The sequence below is a fragment of the Alligator mississippiensis genome, chromosome 6 (genome assembly GCF_030867095.1).
Source record: "Alligator mississippiensis isolate rAllMis1 chromosome 6, rAllMis1, whole genome shotgun sequence".
In the NCBI taxonomy this organism is placed as follows: domain Eukaryota; kingdom Metazoa; phylum Chordata; order Crocodylia; family Alligatoridae; genus Alligator; species Alligator mississippiensis.
The window spans coordinates 55472602-55493986 of NC_081829.1; the positions used below are offsets into that span (position 1 = coordinate 55472602).

At 43.0% G+C, this 21385-nt stretch overlaps 1 protein-coding gene across 2 annotated transcripts in view; it reads left to right on the top strand.

Annotated features, from left to right (window-relative positions):
* Positions 1-826: 826 nt before the first annotated feature.
* Positions 827-21385, top strand: part of SUPV3L1 (Suv3 like RNA helicase) — a 39099-nt gene continuing 18540 nt past the window's right edge. The window contains exons 1-7 of one of the 2 annotated variants that reach the window (XM_019484381.2): positions 827-1172; positions 13238-13315; positions 13636-13743; positions 15984-16098; positions 17067-17235; positions 20758-20869; positions 21200-21277. In XM_019484381.2, coding sequence (XP_019339926.1) covers positions 938-1172; positions 13238-13315; positions 13636-13743; positions 15984-16098; positions 17067-17235; positions 20758-20869; positions 21200-21277 — 895 coding nt within the window. In that variant the 5' untranslated portion in view covers positions 827-937. Of the gene's footprint in view, positions 1173-4657; positions 4692-13237; positions 13316-13635; positions 13744-15983; positions 16099-17066; positions 17236-20757; positions 20870-21199; positions 21278-21385 lie in introns of those variants that run through there. The other variant, XM_059729889.1, reaches the window with a different exon arrangement.

Consider the following 21385-nt stretch of genomic DNA (forward strand, 5'->3'; position numbering starts at 1 on the left):
TTTGTTTTTAATGATGGTAGCTGTCACTCTTGCAGACTGAGCAATAAATGGAAAATGGGAGTCCTGAATACTTACTTTCCCTTGCCCTTTAATACTCCCATTCATCATAGTGCAAGACAACAGCATGGCTGCAAGCATCTCTATCAGAGAAAGCTGTAGAGTTCAGGGGCTGTGAAAGCCGCACTGTAGGAAAGGAGTAGGTGTTCTTCGAGTAGGAGACAGCTTCGCTGAGGGGTTGGCCAGAGCACCTGCTAGGGCGCTGACTGGGCAGACATATATAACTTTTTTTTATCGGGTTTGCAAATAAAGGGTGTTTTCTACGTAATTGGTTTGACCTCCCGCGCTGCCCTTGCTGGGGAGGGAGCTGCGAGTCGAGGGCAAGCGCGGAGCCGACTCGTAGCGGGACACCCTACCCCTGCTGGCGCAGGTGCTCGGGGCGGGCTGGGGAGAAGCCTGGGGCCGAGCTCGGAGGAACCAGCCAACCAGCGCGGCGGCTCTAGTCGGACCGGCACTCAGACACTCGGGCAGTGCGGGGTCGTGCCAGCAGGGGGCGGCAGCTGCGACCAGCGCGCACGCACCGTCCCCTTGTTCCTCCTTCCCTGGCTACTGGGTCCTGCGACGCTGCGGGGTGGCCGCGCTGCCTGCGTCAGGTTTCGTGCCCTAGAAGTGCGCCGGGCCAGCAGCGTGCAGGGGTGGCAGGCGCGGAGTGCTCTGCTTTCCTCAGGTTCCGCTATTACTTTCGCTCTTCGCATTCCCCTGTTCAGGCAGCTGGTGGGCAGCCCTGCTCGGGGCCTGGGCGCTCCGTGATGACGCCACAGCAGCGCCTTCCGGCTGGGACCAGCGCGGCCCGGGAGCTATGTGATGATGCTATAGGTGCGCCCCGCGTGCTGCCTGGAGAGGCGCCCTGTGCAGCCCCGAACCACCGCCGCTGCCGCCTATGTCGGCGTCGCGCTCCGCGTGGATGGTGTGGCGGCTCTCGGCCCGCGCGGGGCCCTCGCTGCGCCATGCCGCCGCCGTCTTCCGCGTGCCCAGCCGGGCCGCCGGCGCCGCCTCCGGCAGGAACGACTCATGGGCGCCCAACACGTCCCTGTTCGTGCCGCTAAAGCTCAACCCCGAGGGCTCCGGGGCCGGCGACGACGTGGGCGCAGAGCTCACGCGCTCGCTTGACAAGAGTAAGCGGCGCCGCGGGGGGATGGGGCGGGCACCCCCGCGCGGAGAAGGCGGGGATCAGGCGCGGAGCAGAGCTCGGGCTCTTGCGTGGGCTGCGTTTCACCTCACGATTTGAAAGCAACGTGTGGTGGTCCCACGGCAGTCAGTTCTCGCCTGCTCTCTCCCTGGTACTTCCACTGGGAGCTGCTCCCCTCTGTTCCCAGGTGCTTGTTACCTGCAGACCAGCGATGCTCAAGCTTTTGACTTTGCTGCCCCAACCCCTGCCCTTGTCCTAACCTCATTTAGGATGAATCAGGGTCACAGCCCCAGTCTCATCTGTGCTGGATCAGGGCTGTCACTGGTCCTGGCCTTGGCCCTGCATGGGGCCTGCTATCCCAGCCCTGGACATGCTGCCCTGGGTATTCCTGGCCCCAGCCCTGTCTGACCCCAGGCTCACTGAATTGGGCCCATGGCCTCGGCCCCAACCCTATTCATGCCAGATTGGGCCTGCAACCCTAGCCCCAGCCCCCACCCTGCACCTGAGGCCACATCATCTGGCTCATGGAGCTTGGAAATCCCAGAGACCCATGGACCAGATGATATAGCTCTGCAGGCCAGATCAGGCATGTGGGCTGGGGCTTGAGTACTCCTGCTTTAGGCTCATCTTTTGACACATGGTGTCCTAGACAAATGTCTGATCTCTGTGAAGCTCCTAGCACAGTTTCTTCAGCTTCTGAGAATCTAGGCTCGTCTGGCTCGTGGTTTAGGCTTATATGGTTCCTTCATCCTCCCCCTTATGGTCATCTTATCCATCTCTGTTAGCAGGGCCCAGGTGCTGCTAACTCCTGATCAGCAGTTCAGCTTCCTGCTGTGTCTGTAAACTGGATCCTGTAATCCATTTAACTGGGCTACTGCTGTTCCATAAGGAGGAATAGGGTAAACTCTGTTTACCTCTTACCTGAAACAGTTATGCTAAGCTATAGAAAATGTTCTCTGACTTATGAGTATCAGTATCTTACAGAGAAGTGCCATGGCTTTTTTTAAGACAGTGGTTCTCAACCTTTTTTGTACCAGGACCCATTTGTAAACAACAATGGCCAGTCCTGACCCAGTGCCCCATATTTCTGACCTGCTGCCCCTCACCCCCAGACCCTAGCCCCCCAGTGTGTGTGGGGCATGGGGGGGCCTCAAGCAGCCCCCTTGCAGGCTGGACCTTAGCCAGCCTGCAAGGAAAAAGCCACAGTTTCCCATGATTTTCTCCTTTAAAGGATAATTGTTTTTAAAGATTGATCCATTTTTAAAGCTTATTCATGACCCTTTCATATTTTCTTGTGACCCACTTTTGGATTGCAACCCACAGGTTGAAAAACACTGCTCTAAGGCACTAGAATAGTGTTTTTTAACTGAGGTGCTGCAGCATGGGCACCACCACTGTTGCTGCTGTTGCCAGGTGAAACAGCATCTGCAGAGCCAGATTAGAAATTGGATGCAGCAGGAGTGCCCCTTCTTGCTACAGCCCTTCCTGCTCTAATTTCCAAGGTGTTTTCTGGAAACAGAAGCATGTGGAGCATTTGCAGCTGTCCTACCCACCTCTGCTTCTGGGAAGAGCGTGTGAGATTGGACTGGGAAAGGCTATGGCAAGAGTAGGCTCTCTACTGCTTATTTTTGCTTTGCAGGTGCAGTTCCATCTGGCTGGGGTGGTGACAGCACCCTGATTGAAAGCCCTTAGGACAGAAGAATTCACAGATATGCCAACAGAGCACATGATATTTTAATGCTTATATAAAAATAAAATAAGATTGGTGTTCATTACAGCAAGCCTTGTTCCCGCTCAGACAGTCTGCCGCTTGAAAGTGGTCACAACTGCTTACTTTCTGTAAATCCAAGAGATGAAAAATGTGTTACATAAATTAATTCAAACTGACATAGTTTGTCTTAACTTATTTAAGTATTTTACTTTTATTCCAATCTACTCCATTCATGTCAACAGGAGCCTGTCAAAGACAGAAAGTAGAATAGCGCTTTAATTTATTTTACACTCGAGGCTTCATTCCTAACTCAGTTAAAGTAATATAAACAGCGGAGTAATTCCACTGTGGTGAACTGAGAATTTCTTGCGTAAGTGACACAAAAATCAAACCTTTTGGATGGGGGGAAGGAGGAAGGTTGTTCTTTGTTTTTACTAAAGTGAGTGTGGACAGGAGCCAGCAGTTGCACTGTGTGCATGGTGGCATGTAGGGTATGTTGGGAAATGTGGCTGTGTGTATGTGAGAGGGTTCTTGGTGTGAGTGGGTGTGTATGGGGTTTGTGAGGTGAGAGGGTAGGGGGGATCTGGGGACCTTCCCCCACACGCCCGCCTCCTGGCACACAGTCGCTGCCACTGATGGCGGTGGCAGCAGCAGGCCCTCGGAGTGTTTGTGGCCCGCACAGACTCAGCTGTCTGCTGTTGCACAGCTCTAGTCAGTTCTGGGAGCTGCATGTGGCAGCAAGGAGCAGCTGGCCTGCCTGCATCATGCAGGGCTTACATGCTGCTGCGCCACTGGGGGGAAGCCCTGTATGATGGAGCTGGCTACTTTCCCTGTCCCCAAGTGAAGCTCATGGGACTCTGCTGCAGGGCCAGGGCTCCTTGCCACTTCCGGCAGAGTCCTGTGAGCTGCATGTGGTGGTAGAGAACAGGACCAGACCACTGGCTCCATCAGATGGGGCTTCCCCACCAGTGACGCATGAGTGCTGGGACCTGCATGCGAGCCCATGCGATAGAGGTGGGTTGGCCTGGCTCTGCTCCTTGCTGCCACGTGCAGCTCCTGGAACTAGCCAAAGATGCACGTCACTGAGTGGCTGCAGCTGCATCTGCATGGACCACGAACACCCCGAGGGCCTACTGCTATTGTCGCTGGCAGCAGGGGCTGTGTGCCATAGGAGGGGGCCATGTTGGGGGGTTACCCCACCCTCTCACATCCCACACCTTGCCCACCCATGCTTCTGCTGCCCTGCTGGGCTTGGGCCCAGGCTCCACACTCCTGCCAGTCTCAGTCCCAGTTCCATGCTCCTGCTCAGCTGCAGTTTCCCTACCTTGTGCCCAGAGCGAGCTTTGCAGCAGGGCCATGAGGAGGAGCTGCTGGAGTCCCAGCAGTTACATACTGGCCAGGGCCTTCACATGCAGGAGGGTGGGAGTGAAGTGTGTGGGTGGGTGGGTTGGGCAGGGTATAATTAATTGTTGGGTGCCTACGGGCTGGGTGAATTTGCCTGGCAGGCCAGATGTGGCCCTGGCCTAGGGCAAGAGTAAATTGAGAGAGAGTAAGGGGAACTAGGACCAGAGCACTGAGAGACTGTGTTTTGGGGTGGAAGAGCCCTGAGAGACTTCATCTGGGGAAAAAGCACCAAAAGGAGCTACTCCAGCCTGTAGATTAGAAGCATCCTTTCAAAGATAATCATGTTAACATTAAGGTGTGGCAAGTGAGAGGCAGGAATTTAGGGAGGCAGGATGGGTGGGGCCACTGGGGTGTGCTACAGCCAGCCTCAGATGTCAGGTCCTATTACAGGTGGGTTTTGGAGGAAGAATCTGATTTGTTGTTTTGGGGTTTGTTTTTCGGGTTTTTTTACACCTTGATTTGGAAAGGGCAGCATGATTGCTATATATTTCAGTAACTCCGTTGCATTCTCGTGGGCAGTCATTTTCATATATGATAACCCCTGTAATTAATACATCACCAAGTCAAGTCCAAGTCTGAATTATACTAGCTTGCTCGTGTTTCACAGGGTAGCATTTCCCACTTGCCCACTGCAAGGTGTTTGGATTTTGTTCAGACAGGCATGCTTAAACTACCTACTTGAGAAACTTATGTATGCCATATGTGGATCATCTTTAAAGACTAGTAAGTTGTCTGGCCGTGGTTTGTCTCAGTTGTTGTCTTAGTTTTTGTCTATTTTAAAAATGAGCTGATACCACAGTGCAGGGTTCTGTGTCTTTCAGTGGTTAGTATTACTAATAGTTAAAGCTAGCTAGAAAACTATTAATTTCAATGCATTATATGCTTCTGAAGCTGAAGTGCAACAGAAACAGCACATAATCTTGAGCCTCTGCCTTCGCAGGAAGTAAAAGGAAATGTTTCCTCAGTTTGTTTAAGAAGTGATGTACAGCAGTTGCAGTTTCTGCCATCTTTCATTTAATTAGTCTAAACTAAAATAACCACCTTCAGCTCTGGTGCAAAAATGAAGTTTATTTTCTACATATGGGGACATATTACCATCTTTAATTTTGCCTGTGGTTGAGGAAGGTTGTGCGCGCTCAAAAGCTTGCAGAAAAATATTTTTTTTGGAGATTTTTTAGTTGGTCTGTCTAATAAAAGGTATAATCTCTGAACCAAGAGTTCTAGAGTTTTGCATTTTTTTTTGTCCCAGACCAACATGGCTACCAAATACACCCCTAGAAAGGCCTCATGGACTTTCAGGTATCGTCATTTTCTTTTGTTTTTGATGCTTCCATGTAATGCGCGTTTCCCCAGCAAGCTAAATAATTGGGAGCAGGGGAGGGAATCACTTTCCAGGAAGAGAATGTATGGCCTTTGTAAGTGAGAGACATGATTGCTTGGGAGAAGTCCTAAACTACTGTGCTGTAGCTGCCTTTATTTCAGTATGTTTGACAGCTTGAGTACCCATAAATCTGATCTCAGTTTCATTATTACATCTTCTAGCTTCCTTTGTATCCCTCTGGCAAAGAAATACTTGTGTACAGAGGAATTAAATAAAAGGTGATAGCAAACAGAGTGAGGTTAACTGGCTGAGTGTTTTGCAGTGCCAGTATTTTTCTTAGTTATATCAAGAAATTATATATAATGTATTAGCGTGTGTGCATATACATATTCAACATGCATTTTTGTGTGGGTGTTTTTTCATTTTGTTTGTTGTTCCAAATTTATATAATGTTTTTGGAAGAGGAGGATTAGAAACTGTTTGATCTCTGATAATTTGTGGGCAGAGAGTGGGGCATGGCAAATCAGCCTAATCCTTTCCTTTCCCACAAATAATGGTTATTCTAAAATTGCCTAAAGCAGGGGTTGCCCCCCTGCCCCCAAACTGCCTATGCTTATCTTCACTGCAGATGCTGGGTAACCCCTCTGCAGTGATGGTAGGCACAGAGAACAGCAGGGAGGGCTGTTGAGGAGGGTGCTACAGAGGGGACAGGTGGCTGGTCATAGCTCCATGCTGCCTGATCTTGTGTGCTGCCTTGGCCTGGTGCAGACTTTTTCAGTCCAGATCCAGCTACTTCCTGGGTCAAATCTGAGCTAAATATTGTTGACCTGGTTTAACAGGCTGAAGTTATGTATCCCTAGGATTATGTGGAATGCAGTGCAGAAACCCACTTGTGTTCAGTGTTATGCATGCCTCTTACACTTTCCTTTTCTGTCTTTTCTCCCCCCCACTTTTGTGCCCTTTGTCTTCCTAATTTTCAGCTATTTCCTTTTTCACAACCAGTCTCTTTTCTACCTTAAATTACTACAACTGTAGTCTCCCTGTCTCATCTTTGGCAGGCAATCACCCTTCTTCAAGCATAGTAAATCTCTGGTGTTCTGAGACTCCAAGGAGTGAGAGAAGCTAAAAGCATGACAGGATGTCAATGAGAATGTAAATAGGTAGAAATTAGGAAAACAAAAGGTAAAACAGGGAAGGGGGGGGTAAGCTAATTTCTTGGAGTCTCAGAACAGTAGAGACTCCTTGTGCCTGAAAAAGGGTGACTGTACCTGAAGGCTTGCCAAGAACTTTTTTCCAACTACTCAGTTGGTCTAATAAAAGATATAACATCTACTCAAAGAACCTTGCCTGCCTATGTTCTAAAAGATTCATCTTTTTTTTTTTTTATTACGAATGTTTTGAATAAGGAGGCTGGCCATTCTCTCCAGTGAGCATAACTCTGGCATGAATTCTTTGTTCATTTTAATGAGTGACTAGCCAAAGATTCTGTGCAACTTGCAGTGTCAGTCTAATGATTAAACCTCCATTGCATGAAGGCTTTTATAACAAACTTACTGCTTTCCTCTAAATCTACACAGCCTGCAGATTCACACTTACATGCTTGTGATTTTTTTATCTTCTTATAGTTCTGTAGGACGTGTAGGTTACGTCTGCTTTTAATCTGGGACCATCAAATAGATGGTCAAATAGAACCACGGTGGCTAAACTGTGGCTCACAAACTGCATGTCACTTGCCAGCCTGGTACTTTCAGCTCTCCAGAAATTGGCTGAAGTGTTGCCCGCTTCTCCCCAAGGCAGGTCTGGAGGACAGCGCAGCCCAGCACCTCCCGCCACTCCAGTTTTGCCTGCAGAGATCATGTCCCGAGCCTGCCCACCTTCCTCCTTCTTTCCCTTCAGGACTGCTGGCTCAGGTGCTGGGCTGTCATGCCGCTTACCCTGGGGTGCGCTCCCCATGGGGAAAGCCTGAGAGGTTCAGCGGTATAGGGAGGAAGGCAAGGGGAGTGATCACCTTTACTCCAGGTCTCTCAGTACCCCCTCCCGCTCCACTGATTGCCGGCTCTTGAACTTTGATGGAGGATCGGATATGGCTTCCAGAGTAAGTCTGGCCACCCCTGGAATAAAATGGAAGAGCAAGATTTTTTTTTTTTTTTTTTAATGCAAAACTGCATTTTGAAACTTTCTCCTGCTGGAGTAAATGCATATAGTAATACAAATACATATTTGATTAACAGTTTACCTGTAGCTAGAAATCCTGAATTTCTTTATCAGGCATACTAGAAGAAAAGCACTGTATTTTTGGTCCTCTCCCAGTTAGCTTTAGTAAAGAGAGTTGATGTATTTAGAGGGCATTAGATTATGTAGCAGAACTTAAATTCGGTTGGCTAAAGCAGTAAAGATTTAAGTTTTGAGAATAATCCTATTGAATGTGTATATTGTTGGCATCTTGTTCAGGAAAGAGGATATTGAGTGTATAGTGTTGTAGGGAAATTGGAGACAATTAACTGTATTTAAAGAAGGGTGAGGTCAGCTATCTGCCTATAAAGCAGGTGAAATGTCAAAATGAAACATGGTTTAGATCAGTGTTTCCCAAACTTTTCTATCCATGGCACACTTACATAAATAAACAAAATTGCTGCACACTGCCCGCGCCCCCTCCCCCTGCCCCCAACAGATAATATGGCTGCTGTTGCCACCACACACCACCTCATGCTGCCGCTGCAAGGCAGAGCGGGGGGGTGGGGTGCACTAGCTGCAGCCATGCCCCCCCCCCCCCCAAGAGTGCTACGGACAGAGCATTCATTTATTCATTTATTTGTGTGACTTTTCCAAAATCCCATGGCACATCTGTTTACATATGATGGCACACCAGTGTGCCATGGCACACCGGTTGGGAAACGCTGGTTTAGATAAGCAATTTCTGTACGCTTTATTTAGTTATTTCTTGGAACACTTAGTTTCGGCTTAGTCCTAGAGAGCTTTACAGGTTGGTCAAGAAATAAGTATAGTTGAGCAAGTAAGTAATAAATGATCATAATATGATTGAACATTTTTGAAGTAGGAATAATAACAAAAACTAGCACTATGGTGTGAGATTTTAAAAGGTAGGAATTTGGCTTTGTCATTTTTTTAAACATGAAGACTACGTGAAGGGTAAGGAAATGAGAATGACTTGATTCAGCTTAGAGCTTGCTTAAGCATATTATAATTGTCAAGGAATGCATGTATATCCTAAAGAAAACAAAACAAAATCATGTTTATATGGCAAGACTAAAAAAGTTACTTGAGTAAAGCTGATGTCCTTCAGAGTTAAGTACTTGTAAGAGTGAAAAAAAAGAACATGAACTATTTCAAGTAAAATCCAGCATAGATATTAACTATTAAAGGGTTTGTGAAGAACAAATGGCTGCAGATTTAGAAACAAATAACAGGAAATGTTTTGAGTGTATTGGGGTCAGAAAACATCAAGTAGTCATCTGGATTAGTAGGGCATAAAAGGACCAAGCAAGGAAGATGATTCAGATTTATAAGAGAAGTTGCACAATTGTATCTTCATGCCTTCAAAAGGTAATAAGAATAAAGTGCTTTCGGAGGCTGACATGTTAGAAATTGGAGTGTTTTGAACAAATTGATAAAAGTAAGAGCAGCAGGTCTTGAGGTCTGAAGGAATTTAAGGAGTAGCTGAGTTGCAAGGAAAAAAAACAAACCAAAAAACTATCCTCTTATTGAAATGAGTTACTAGCCCAGAAGACTGGAGAACATCAAATTGAAAACTACTAGGAATTGCGAACTGTTGATCTTTGCATCCAATCCAGGAAAATGGTTGACATTTGATTATTTAAATGGAATTGAAACCATATAGATAAACATATGTGGGGTACTAACCTGCAGAACTTCTGTAACTGAAATGCAATGTTAAAAAAGCTTTGACAGAAAAATTCTTAATTCTTTTAAGCAGTTAAGAAGTTAGGGCTGAAGTATTGTTCTTGATTTAGAAACTGCTTAAGAATAAATAATCAAATATAAACTATGTTAGAGTAGGCAAGATTGTAAGTATATTGCAAACCCTGTAAGGGTGATTGATGGGTGCATGCTCTGGCTATTAGCCCATGTTGAAATGAGTGCCAGCACAGCTGTACACTGTTCTTGCTGTGCTAGGTAATTAATGCTGGCATGCACAGGACACATGCTGAAATCACGCTTTGATTTGGCTGTTTGGCCATTCCCTTGACATGAAGGGAAATGGGAAACAGAATTGTATAGAAAGGAAGAGTGACCTTGAAACTGAGACCTGGCATTAAGTAGCAAATACCACAATGCTGACCACTAATTTTCTGATATGGTAAATGAGTTGTGAATGTGGATTCATGGTCATTGTAATGTTAGATAATAAGTGAAGCGTATGAGAGGCAAGGGTAGGTGATATCTTTTATTGGACCAACTGCATGGTTAGGAAAGGTTTAGGCAAGCTTTTGGGCACAAGGTGTGCTTTCTTAGGTTGGGAGGGGTACCATGTGCCTGAAAGCTTACCTAAATTTCTCCTAACCATGCAGTTGTATCACTACAAGATATCTTTAGCAGAAATCCTTGCCTCTTGTCCCCATCTGTAGAAAGTTTGAGTTCTTTTTAGCCTGCTGTCAGGGAGAAGCTTAGTGCTGCTGTTGTAATTCTTTGTAGTCTGCTGATACTTCCTTTGTTAAATTGTTACCTTGAAGCATCAGCTAAGTAAGGCAGAGGTGTCAAAGATAGGGATGGCTCATGGTGCTCCTGAAGAGTCCAGAAATTTGGAGGGGGGGGGAAGGGTTAACAGGGCCACTATTTGCTCTGCTGCCAGAAGTGGGTTTGGCCTACAAAGCTTGTCAGTCTGCATTTTGCCAAGGGGACAAATGCAGTTTTACACCCCTGAGCCAAGACATTCAATTTTCAGTCATTGCTGACACCATGAGATACAAAATAAAACAGTTGAGAAAGCAGTTGATAATGAGTTGGCTTGGCAGAATTCGATATTTTTTTTTATTTTTTTTACTAATTTTGATGGATAACATCAAAACATGTTTATTTTTAAACATTTATTTCTATTTTTATCTATTTTTAATGTTCAGGATTGTGCAAAATTATGGGTTTGGGGGGCAGGCAATTTTATTAACAACAGTACACTGTTGTTATAGTGCAGCTTAACAGCTCACCATGAGACATACTACTGTAGGACTGCCACCAGCCAAGCAGCAAAGTTGCTATCAGTCCCAGCTCCACCTGCTCTTAGTTCCTTCATCTCCTTTGTCACTGCCTCTTCCTTTGTTGTCAGTCACCTAGGGTTTCTGGGCGTTGCAGTCCAAACTACCACCAGCATGGTTCTGTAGGACTGGTCCCCTTGTCATTGCATGCTCCATCAGCAATCATTTTTCTCACTTCCCCTTTCTATACATTTTGATTAACAACAATGGAAATATATTTTGAGAGTCTGAGCATGAGGTGAAATCTATGTTTATCAACGTTGACTGACTTCAAAAATTGAATCCTGCTGAGCCTAATTATGAGGTTTCATCTCCGTGTGAGTCATAATGATGAAAAGTACAGATTGCGAAGTTGTGGATAACTGGTCAAGTTTCTGGTAGAATGGTGGCGCTGTATAACTTTTCTGTTTGATGTTTGTTATAAGTGTTAATTTTGCTGTGATAACTTGGTCTGTGGGTTGAACTTTCATAATCCCTTTGGCAAGGCTAGGAAGTTGAAGTGGAAGAAGGAAACTGCTTACACATGTCCATACTTGTGTATGGACTTTCATTGTTTGAAAAATTTGCATTCAGGCACTGTGTGCTTCAAAAGTATTGTGGCAGGATGAGGAAAATAGACCCGTTTTGTTGCTTTCTCCATATGATCTGTTCTGCTTGGCATAAAGGCCACTTCCATTTTAGACTTTTTATTTACCATTTAGTAATACTGTACCTGCTCAAAATAATTGGACAAGAAAAGTGGAGGGACAACACGTGCCTGCTAGCTTCCTGGGCAACTATTGTTGTGTTAGAGACTACATTTTTTTTGCACCTCATAGGTGAGCATCATATGACAAATCATAACATGCCAGATGTTAAAATAGTTCATCCTTGGATAAAAATGGTGGATCAACCACAATAAAATTACTTGTTGAAACACTTCTTTGTGGCAAGGAAGTATCCCACAGTAATTCTAAGGTGTGGCTGATTGGCTGTTATTTGTGAATATCATGTCACAAATTATAACAGCCATAATGTCAGCCAGGAGACTTTGTTGGCAGGCATCTACTAGATAACCTGGATTTCAGTAGAGATATATGTATCTTATATTAGAAAGCATCCTCTACCTAATAACTATCCAGACTGAATGTTTATTTATTTATTTATTTTTTTGAGACACAGAGCTGTAATGGCTTCTCTGCAAACTGACTTGGGACTATTTTTTGGTGCTTTGTGATGTAAAAAGGAGGCCTGAGAGATCTCTCTAATCATAAAAGCAAAACAAAACCAGCTCTTAGCCTGAGAAGATGTGGGGGATACTAAATCTGATCTTGGTGGAGAGCAGATCTTAGCTGTTCAATAGCAGCGGGCAAAGTGGAACTTGCCCTAAGAAGCAGAGCTCCCATGGAGCTGTACTGCTACAGGGGAGGGTAACCATCGTGATAGCGTGCGTCTCCATGTACCATCCATTAACTGATTTGGGCGTTGTCTTCTCTGTCGGTTTGGGGGACTTTAACTACTGCAGGCTTTCTTTGCCATTCAGATCAACCCATCTTAAAGATTTGTTTTCTCAGAAGTAATTTCACACAAACCTTGTAGAACTTGTAAATTCTGCCTCCTCCCAGCAGGAGGGGGATGCCCCTACCCTGATGTAAATAGCTTTTTTATTTCCTGAAACTTAAACCCCAAAAGCCCCCAAACAAAAATACCTGGAAATGAACTAACTCATTCTCTTTGATTGGGCTTTTTACTTTGTTACTGTTACAAATATTGATCAAAGAAGAAATAAGTGACTTGAATAAAGCCTCTGATAAAGTCTGCCAAAAGACTATTAGGGAAGTAAGTGGCTATGGTTCAGTGTTGTAAACCATCGTCTGTCAAATCAGGATCTAATGCTAATTAATGGAAGTATGAGGAAACTTCCCTCAATTTTTTGACTGCTTACTATGTATTTTCTTGTGCCTTTCCTTTGAACTATTAGAGAAGGGCTAGCTGAATTTGATCCAGTATGGTAATTCCTGTGACCTGTATTGACAAGTTTGCCATTTCTGGCATGTGCCTTAAGTATCAGTTGCAACCAAATAAATGAAAATACATTTTATTGGGCCAACTGAGTAGTTGGGAAAGATGATGGACAAGCTTTCAGGCAGGCTATACTCTTTAGATCCAATAAAATGTACTACAAAAAACCCTCTTGCCCCTCATACATTTCCATCATACCTAGAACAACACTCAACCCTATTACAAAAATAATGTTTGAAATTGTTTATCTTACAAGAGCTTAATTCCTTGCATTTGATTATTGAGTTGAATAACATTCTGGAATCTTCTATTTGTTTTTTTTTTAAGCAAAGGTAAATTTGGCATTTTAGCTGAAGCAAGAAATGCTATTTTGTCTGTTACAGGTGAAGTTCTGAACAAATTAAATATGTTTTACAAAAGGAAAGAAATGCAGAGACTGGGAGCAGAGAATGGACTGGATGGTAAGAGAGAGTATATTTCTGGTATGCAGCATTTTTTCTTAAATAGAGGTAACTGGATGCTTCTTGTGAGTGGCTTTTCCCCTCTCCTAGTAGAATAACTGACCTATGTGCTGCCATTTTGCTGTTGAATAGCTTGGATTTTGTTTTACTTCTTGGGATTTTGAAAAAAATGATGTTCATTGAAAAAATGTATATTAGGCTTATTGGTAGCGCTTATACTGAAGAAATGTTACTTATGTCAACTCCTTTAAATCTTTTGTTGAGTATTTTAAATCTAACACTGAGCTTTTCTTCCCCCCATCCCCTCTTTACTCCTGCAGCTCATCTCTTTCACCAGGCATTTGTAAGCTTTAGGAAATACATCTTGGAGTCCCAGTCCTTGAGTGCTGATGTACATATTATTCTAAATGATATATGTTGTGGTGCAGGCAAGTATAAACAGTGCCTTTTTATTTGTATTTGTTATTTAATAAAAAAAAATATTTTTCTTTTCTTTCTTTGCTTCCTCCTCTGTTTTTTATAGTGGGGATAAAAATGGAGCACTTCCACCTGATGCAGGAAGGTGCTCCCTGTCCTTATATTCTCCAACATGGGAGGAGTGAGAAGAGGGAGCTGGTCATTTAGTACCAATTAGCACCTATTGTTATTTGGGCCACCTTGTTGGTGTGTTATCCTGTATGGTGTCCCTTTCACCAAGTTTGTCCCAAGTGTCTATCTTCAGGTGTATAGGCACTGGTTAAATTTTTTGAGGAAAAAAGCTGATGACAGTGGTGGTCAACTTCTCTATCTCATCCATTATGATGTGCAACTCCTTTGGTGGTCTTTAGGGATGGTTTCTGAGCATTCTGCTGTACTGTTGGGTTTAAAAGCTTGTGTGTGTGCTGCTCTTCCTCTTGTATTACTTTGCTTTTGTCAGTGCAAAAGTTAGAGAGGGTATACTCACTTCATTTACTGCTTTGCTCATGATGATTAATATAAAATGTCTGTGCCCATGAAGAGGAAATGGTAGTTGATGGCTGTAGAAGTTTCATAGGAGCACAAATAGATTTTTTTTTCTTTATTTTAAAAAGCATATTCTACAGAAGCAGGTGATATTGCTTCATTAAGTGGTGATATTGTTCAAGTGTTAAATATGATAGTGGCTCTTTGCATTTGAAATATATTCTAAAGCTGCTGGCATACGTTACACTTAAGAAGTGATTAACCAGTTAATTATGTCTTAAATTGTTACCCAGCCATAGGTTAATACAATTAATGTTGTGATGAAACAAGGAATAAGCCACAAAGTGTTTACACAAAAAAAAAAAAGGGTAATAATTTTTGTGGCTGGTTCCTAGTATGCCATTAAGTGAACATGTGGCCAGGCTGGGCCCATGCCTGGGAGTCCTATCAGCTGATCAGGATGTGCCCCCATGGTTGGAGTACACTTGATGGGCCTCCTAGCCACAGGAGTTTGCTATTTGCTGGTGCAGGAGGAGCCCAAAATCATGATCCGAGGCTCCCCCTGCAACATCAGAAAGACTTGATGGGATCTGATACTCACTTCTACAGCCATGCCTTCTGCTATGCGTGTGTGGCATGGCAGCAAGCAGGATTGTGGGGATCATGCATCAGATCCCATCATGTCTTGCATGTCAGCCAGGTTGCTGGTTGTAGCAGGTCAAATTATGAATCTAACTTATTTTCTAGCATTGTTTTTAAATGTCTTATTATACTCAGTGGTAACTAATATCTTTGAAGAACTCCTCAAGGAACTAATTTTACTCTAACATGCTTCTATACAACTTTTAGAAGGTAATGCTAATGTGCAAAGTTGTGGGACTTTTTTTAAATTTTTTTTTTTGGCTGATGAGAGAGAGAAGTTTCTTGGGCTCAGATTAAGTTTTGAGGATGAGAGGGGAAGGTGTCAGAGTTCTGACCTAGAACACAAAATGTCTGCTTTTAAGTTTCTGCTCTGCCTGATGCAGAGCAATGAGTTGAACCTGGGTCTTCTCCATCACAAGTAAATGCTATCATCAACAGACTGCTCTTGACTGAAGGTCTCAGTTTCTCTAGCTAGTACTGTTCTAGTTTTCTTTCTCTGAATTAATATTAATGTAAGAGACTGACTTTTTAGCTCAGTGTTTGGGGTACTCCCCTGGCATATTGGAAGTTTGGGGACCTAAGCCTGGTTTTCCTGGATAAGTGACCTGACCACAACGCTATGTGCTATTCTTAGCATTTGGAAGGGGGGGATTTCTTGCTTTCATAATTACCCTTTAAAAAAAAAGAAAGGATGTGGATTTGTTCCAGTGTAGGCAGGTGATTTAAGGATTAAAAAAAAAAAAAAAAAAGTTTTGCAGGGCAGAGAGAGCATTTCATACCAAATGCCTTTAAAAATCTGTCAGGTATCTAAAATGAAGACTTGAGTTACCAAAGTGGTTGTATTGATGGATTTTTTTTAACATTATATTGTGTCTGCCTTATAGGTTTAAGTCCATGTTGTAATGTTACTTTGTCTTTTCCCAGCTGTGAGATGGAAAAATAATATTGGCCTCTTTGTAGAGTGCTTTGAAATGTATGGATGAAAAACACAATGCACGAGTTGGATAGTATTATTAATCTCTGTTCAATTAACCTATCTTTGGATGAGCAAGTGTGCAGATTCTTAACAGTGTTTGTCTTTCAGGTCATGTGGATGACCTCTTTCCATTTTTCTTGAACCATGCTAAACAGATCTTTCCTATGTTGGACTGCATGGATGATCTGCGCAAAATCAGTGACTTAAGATGGCCACCTAACTGGTTAGTGCTTTTTATATGTTGCAGAATTTCATATTGCTTCTATTAGTACTTGCAGTCTCCTTGCAGAAGACTCTTAGGAAGTTCACTTTTTCTAAGGAGGATGTGCTTAGTGCTGTGGTTAGTTATGAACACAAATACTGGGGCTAAGATTGTCAGTACCAGTACAAATTGGAGATAATATATGGCTGAGAGGTCACCAGGTTTTTGATTAATTGGTTTTGGTTTAGTTAATATCCAACTCTAAGGTAGATACTAATCTCATATCTGTGGTTATCCAGTCTTTGATAGTTAATGACTTTGGAAGAATGGGCAGAAGCTTGAAATCAAGAGTGATGGTGACATTTCTTAGAGAGTCCAGTGTGGGCAAGAACCATCTTCTGGGGAATGGCTATTTTTGTAGAAGTTTTGAACCTTTTGTTCATAAAATAATTTTTCTACCCTGGCTCTTAGGCAGCTTTCACAGTTTCCTTGTGCCGGAAATTTGACTTCCTTGGTGTGATGTCTGTTGCTATTCAGCACTGTGCCAGTGGTTTAAGAAGAAAATAAAAATGACTTCACCTGTGAAACTACTGCCACATCACCCTTTCCTTCTGTCTTTCCCTCTCAAGTGATATATATACTTTTAAATGGAAATTGCGTCTTCACAGACCTATCTTATTCAGTAAATAGTACCTCAGGACCTAAAAAGTAAACAAGAAAAGATGCAATAGTAAGACAATAAAGGAATTATTTCTTGAGTATTAAGTGATCATTTTACAATTAAAGAGAAAACTGAAATAAAAATATGCACAAGTGTGATACTAGTACTTGACAGATTGTTAAAACCTCTTTATATTTGTTCAGTATTAAAGGGTAGGAGGATATGTCAATGTTAATAATTGGCATTTTAAAATGAGTTGATTGACAGTTTGGGTGAAAGATCAAATTAAATTTGTTGTTTATTAAACTATATATGTTTTGTATTTTAGGTATCCAGAAGCCAGGGCTATTCAAAGAAAGATAGTCTTCCATGCTGGCCCTACAAATAGTGGAAAAACATACCATGCTATCCAACGATATTTGTCAGCAAAATCAGGAATATATTGTGGTCCATTAAAACTGCTGGCCCATGAGATCTTCCGAAAGTGTAATGATGCTGTCAGTATGTTTAATAATATTTATGTGCATTTGTGGGACTGTCATGGTACTATGCAAACCATTTTATTTTAATAACCTTAATAATTTTAGAAAAAACTTTGGAAGAGTGTGTGACAGTGTAGTTTCTATTATGATGCTATTAGTTTGTGTTTATACCAGTGTTGCACCTTCAGCATAAAAGGTATAGAATGGGACAGTATAGTGTCAAAGCATTGTTTCATTGCATTCATCCATGTAATGTAGTCTATTGCCCATTATTCCTACGTTGTAGTAGCTCAGGCCCTTGCTGATTTGTTTTTCATGTAGCGACTATAGCCCTGGTTGCCTGTGATCTTGTGTTAAGTAAGTCACCCATGGGCTGTGACCTGAGGACAGAGTTAGGGTTCTTTTTGACATGCCCAGTCAATGTTTGTCTCAACTTAATTCAGGTTCAGTTAAATAAAATAGAAATTGTCATTGGCAACCTACAAAAGCTTATTTAAAATAAGTTACCTTCGTTGGTCATCATTATTTAAAGCAGTCTGAGTATTAACTGAAGATGTGCTTTAGCTAGAAAATGATACGTAATAGTAAACCATGTCTTGACTCGTACTTACTTGGGCTTGACAGAAGGCAGGAAGAAGATGGAATATCCTCAGGTGCTTCTTAGATGCAGTTACAGGGAAGTATTTCTGTTAAAGATGATCTTCCAGACAGGACAATGATCTTTAGTTAGTGGCAACTTTTTTTCTTATACAGTATTAAGTTACTTTCTTTTCTGTTCAAATGCCCATGCTTCAGCGACTTTCTCTCTTCTTGTCTTAATTTTTACATGAATGTCAGTTGACATTCACTAAATTATCCCAAATTCTAGAAAATAAGATTTAAAAGATAGTATCATGATGTTACTTTGGATTCCTTGTGCAGGAATCTCATTTGATTTCATTAGTACTGTTGATTTGCCTCTAACATCTTTCACAGATTTTTTTTTTTTTTTTGCTAGCCTGTTTGCAGCTGCCTAATATTACAGCTGTTACAAAGCATTAATTTAAAATACTTCATATGTTTCTATATCAGCTACAGGTTGCTATATCAGCTACTTACGAATTTTCAGTATTAATTATCTCAGTACAGCATTCTGATAACTCAGTGATTCTTTAACAATGGCAAGCTTGTAATCATGCTGCTGGTTTCTAACCTGTTAGATCTCTTAGGAAGTTCTAGCCCCAAGGATCCAACATTTCCTTTTAAATAAGTAATGAGAAACAGTATGATGTGTGGATATGTGTTTCTTGTTAGTGTATTTGTGGAACTAAAAATGTACTTTAGTCAAAAGTTCATGGCCACTGCAGGGTTTGCATCAGGGATGCTCAATAGATCACTGTCCTGAATTAATTTGGCGCTGATTCAGAGAGATTCGGTGATTGGATTGGCCGGGGAGAGGCAGGCACAGTTGGGTGGCTTCAGGTTCTCCCCCAGCTCCTTTGACTGTGCCTGCCTCTCCCTGGGTGGGGGGAGCCACCGGAGAAGCCCCCATGGCTGCCCTACCTGGCCCCATCCCCAGCCTCCTGGCACTTAAAGTCCTCACTCACTGGCTGCAGGAATGGTGATTGGGGCCTCTGGGCATTCATGGCAGAGCCACCCCATGGAACAGTGTGGGGCAGAGGGGCAGGAGGCAGCCTGGCAGAACCCCCGCTCCCAGTGCTGCCACACCTGCATTCTGTACCCCCTGCCCCCCTCCCCGATTTTAATGTCCCTCCTGCTCTGGCTGAGCAGCTTGTCCCCAGCCCCAATCCCTCCCTCCCCCACGCCCCTTCCCTCTCCCAACCCCGACAGACTTACCAGCTGGAGGCAGCTGTTAGCTGCCTGTTTACAGCTGAATCTCCGAATCGGTCAGATCTTTTCTGAAGCTTTTCTGAATCGATTCGAATGTTTGAAATTGAGTTGGAGCTTTTACTTAGTCTCCTGTTTTGATTCGGATTTGGAGATTTAGTCCCCAAATTGGGCCAAATCTCTTCCGAATTAAATCAGCTATCGAAGCTTCACACAGCCCTAGTGCTCAACCCCTGGCACAGGCCAGATCTGACCACCAGCATAATGTAATTCAGCCTGCGGGGCTCCCCACGTATCTGGAGGGAAGCCCTACATGCTGTGTTCCTGTGCTCTAGTTCAAGCTGTCAGGGCAGTGCAGGGCCCAATGCTAGCACATGGCCTGATCTGGCCTGTGAACTATCCCTGCGCCATTTATCAGGCCTGTGGGTCCAAAAATGTTAGTGTCATTGGTATATATTATTACTGATGTTAAAACATATCTCATTCTGGGATTGGTGTAAGAAAACAAAGATGTAATGATACTTTTCAGGAATGGTGATCCAGGAGAAAAAGAGATAATCTTATTCCATAAATAAGCAATATTTCTTTGAATTTTTTCTTCAGTATAGAACTTAATTACTTACAAAATGTAAGTCAGAGCAGCCTAATATAAGGAATACCTGTATTTGGATAACTTCTGTTATACAATATGTCCAAAACCATTTAATTAAGATCAGTACCTTTTTAAAAATAAAGGAAAAAACAAAAAGCAAAGAAAACAAATGACTTTTTATAAGTGCAGGACCATAGGGATTGCAATAATATTTGATCCAATGTAACAGTGTTTGCATTTCCCTTGTCCTTTCACACCTCCTGTAATTGACCAATACAGTACAGTACAACATAACGCCTCCTGCCCCAACTGCCCATACTCTATAACAGGGCTGGGCAATTATTTCAGCTGATGGGCCACTTAACGAGTTTTGGTGAGCTGTCGAGGGCTCCATATGTAAAATCTTTAAGAAGATATAATTTTAACAAATTATAGATTAAAAAAATAATAAAAATGAAACATCTGCTGTAATGTATTTTAATTTTATTTCAAGAAATAATTTTTGTCCTGACTTAAGTTTTTTTTGAGTAATGTATATAGAGGTGATTTGCATAATAGCTCAAAATAATCTTATTCTTCTATGTTGTGTGTGTGTGGTGGGGGCTGCCTGTGTACTAGGTCCTGGGAGCTGGCTGTAGGTTCGGAGTGAGGGAACTGGGGGCACGTGCAGCAGAGCACACCTGGGTAGTGCAGTGCAGGGTCTTCCTAGCTGCCTTCCCTCCACTCCTCATATGTCCTGTGGCTGCCCCTGTGGTACCCCACTGTGATCCCACCCACGCCTGCCCCATGCCCACCATTGGCGCTGTCCCAGCCAGTGTTCACAGCTTCCCAGCAGGGCTGTTTTCCACCTGCAGGTGGCTGCTCATTGTGCTAGGTGGCTGAGTGGGTGAAAGGTGGCTGGGAGCTGGATCCCTGTGTGCTGGGGCAGGAGCTGCCCAGCTGCAACTTCCTCCCTGCCTGGCTCAACATTGTTCTTATTTTACACTGTGTATTTAAACATTTTTACTGTGTATTTAAAAATGTAACATACTTGGGCTTATTTCACAACCTTTCTTGTTTGGGATTATGTTACTTTTTTTAGGAAAGGAGTTTAACATTGACTCTTTTAATTTTCATAGAATGTGCCATGTGATTTAGTCACAGGAGAAGAACGTGTATGTGTTGATCCAGAAGGCAAACAAGCTGCCCACGTTGCTTGCACTATTGAGATGTGCAGTGTTAACATACCTTGTAGGTATTAATTTTTTTCATATACAGTACATAGCAATCTTTAATGTAGCAGTGCTTAAACCTCTAGGGAAAATTTAACTTCAGCAACTCATTATCATCATGCATATTCTGTATTTATTAATTTTAACTTGGTGATTTCTTAACTATCTTTAACACTGTTTTATGAATGTTGAATGAGGAGCAGGTCATCTTAGTACTATCTTGGAATGTAGTGTGGATGAATTAAGAAGGATGGAGCACTGCTGGGGCTGGATGTTCCTTCAGATGTAGTGTTGCTATCTAGGTGCCTTCCTCTAGTGAATCATCATAATTTGATCGTTCTTTTTTAAGGTGAAGTGGCTGTCATAGATGAAATTCAGATGATCAGAGATCCAGCTAGAGGATGGGCCTGGACCCGAGCACTTTTAGGTATGCCTGTCAGTGTTGAAAGTATGCCGTTATTGCCATAAACTAGCTAAAAGTATGTGGATTGCCATATAAACATATGGTGCAACGTATATATTGTAGCACTGATTT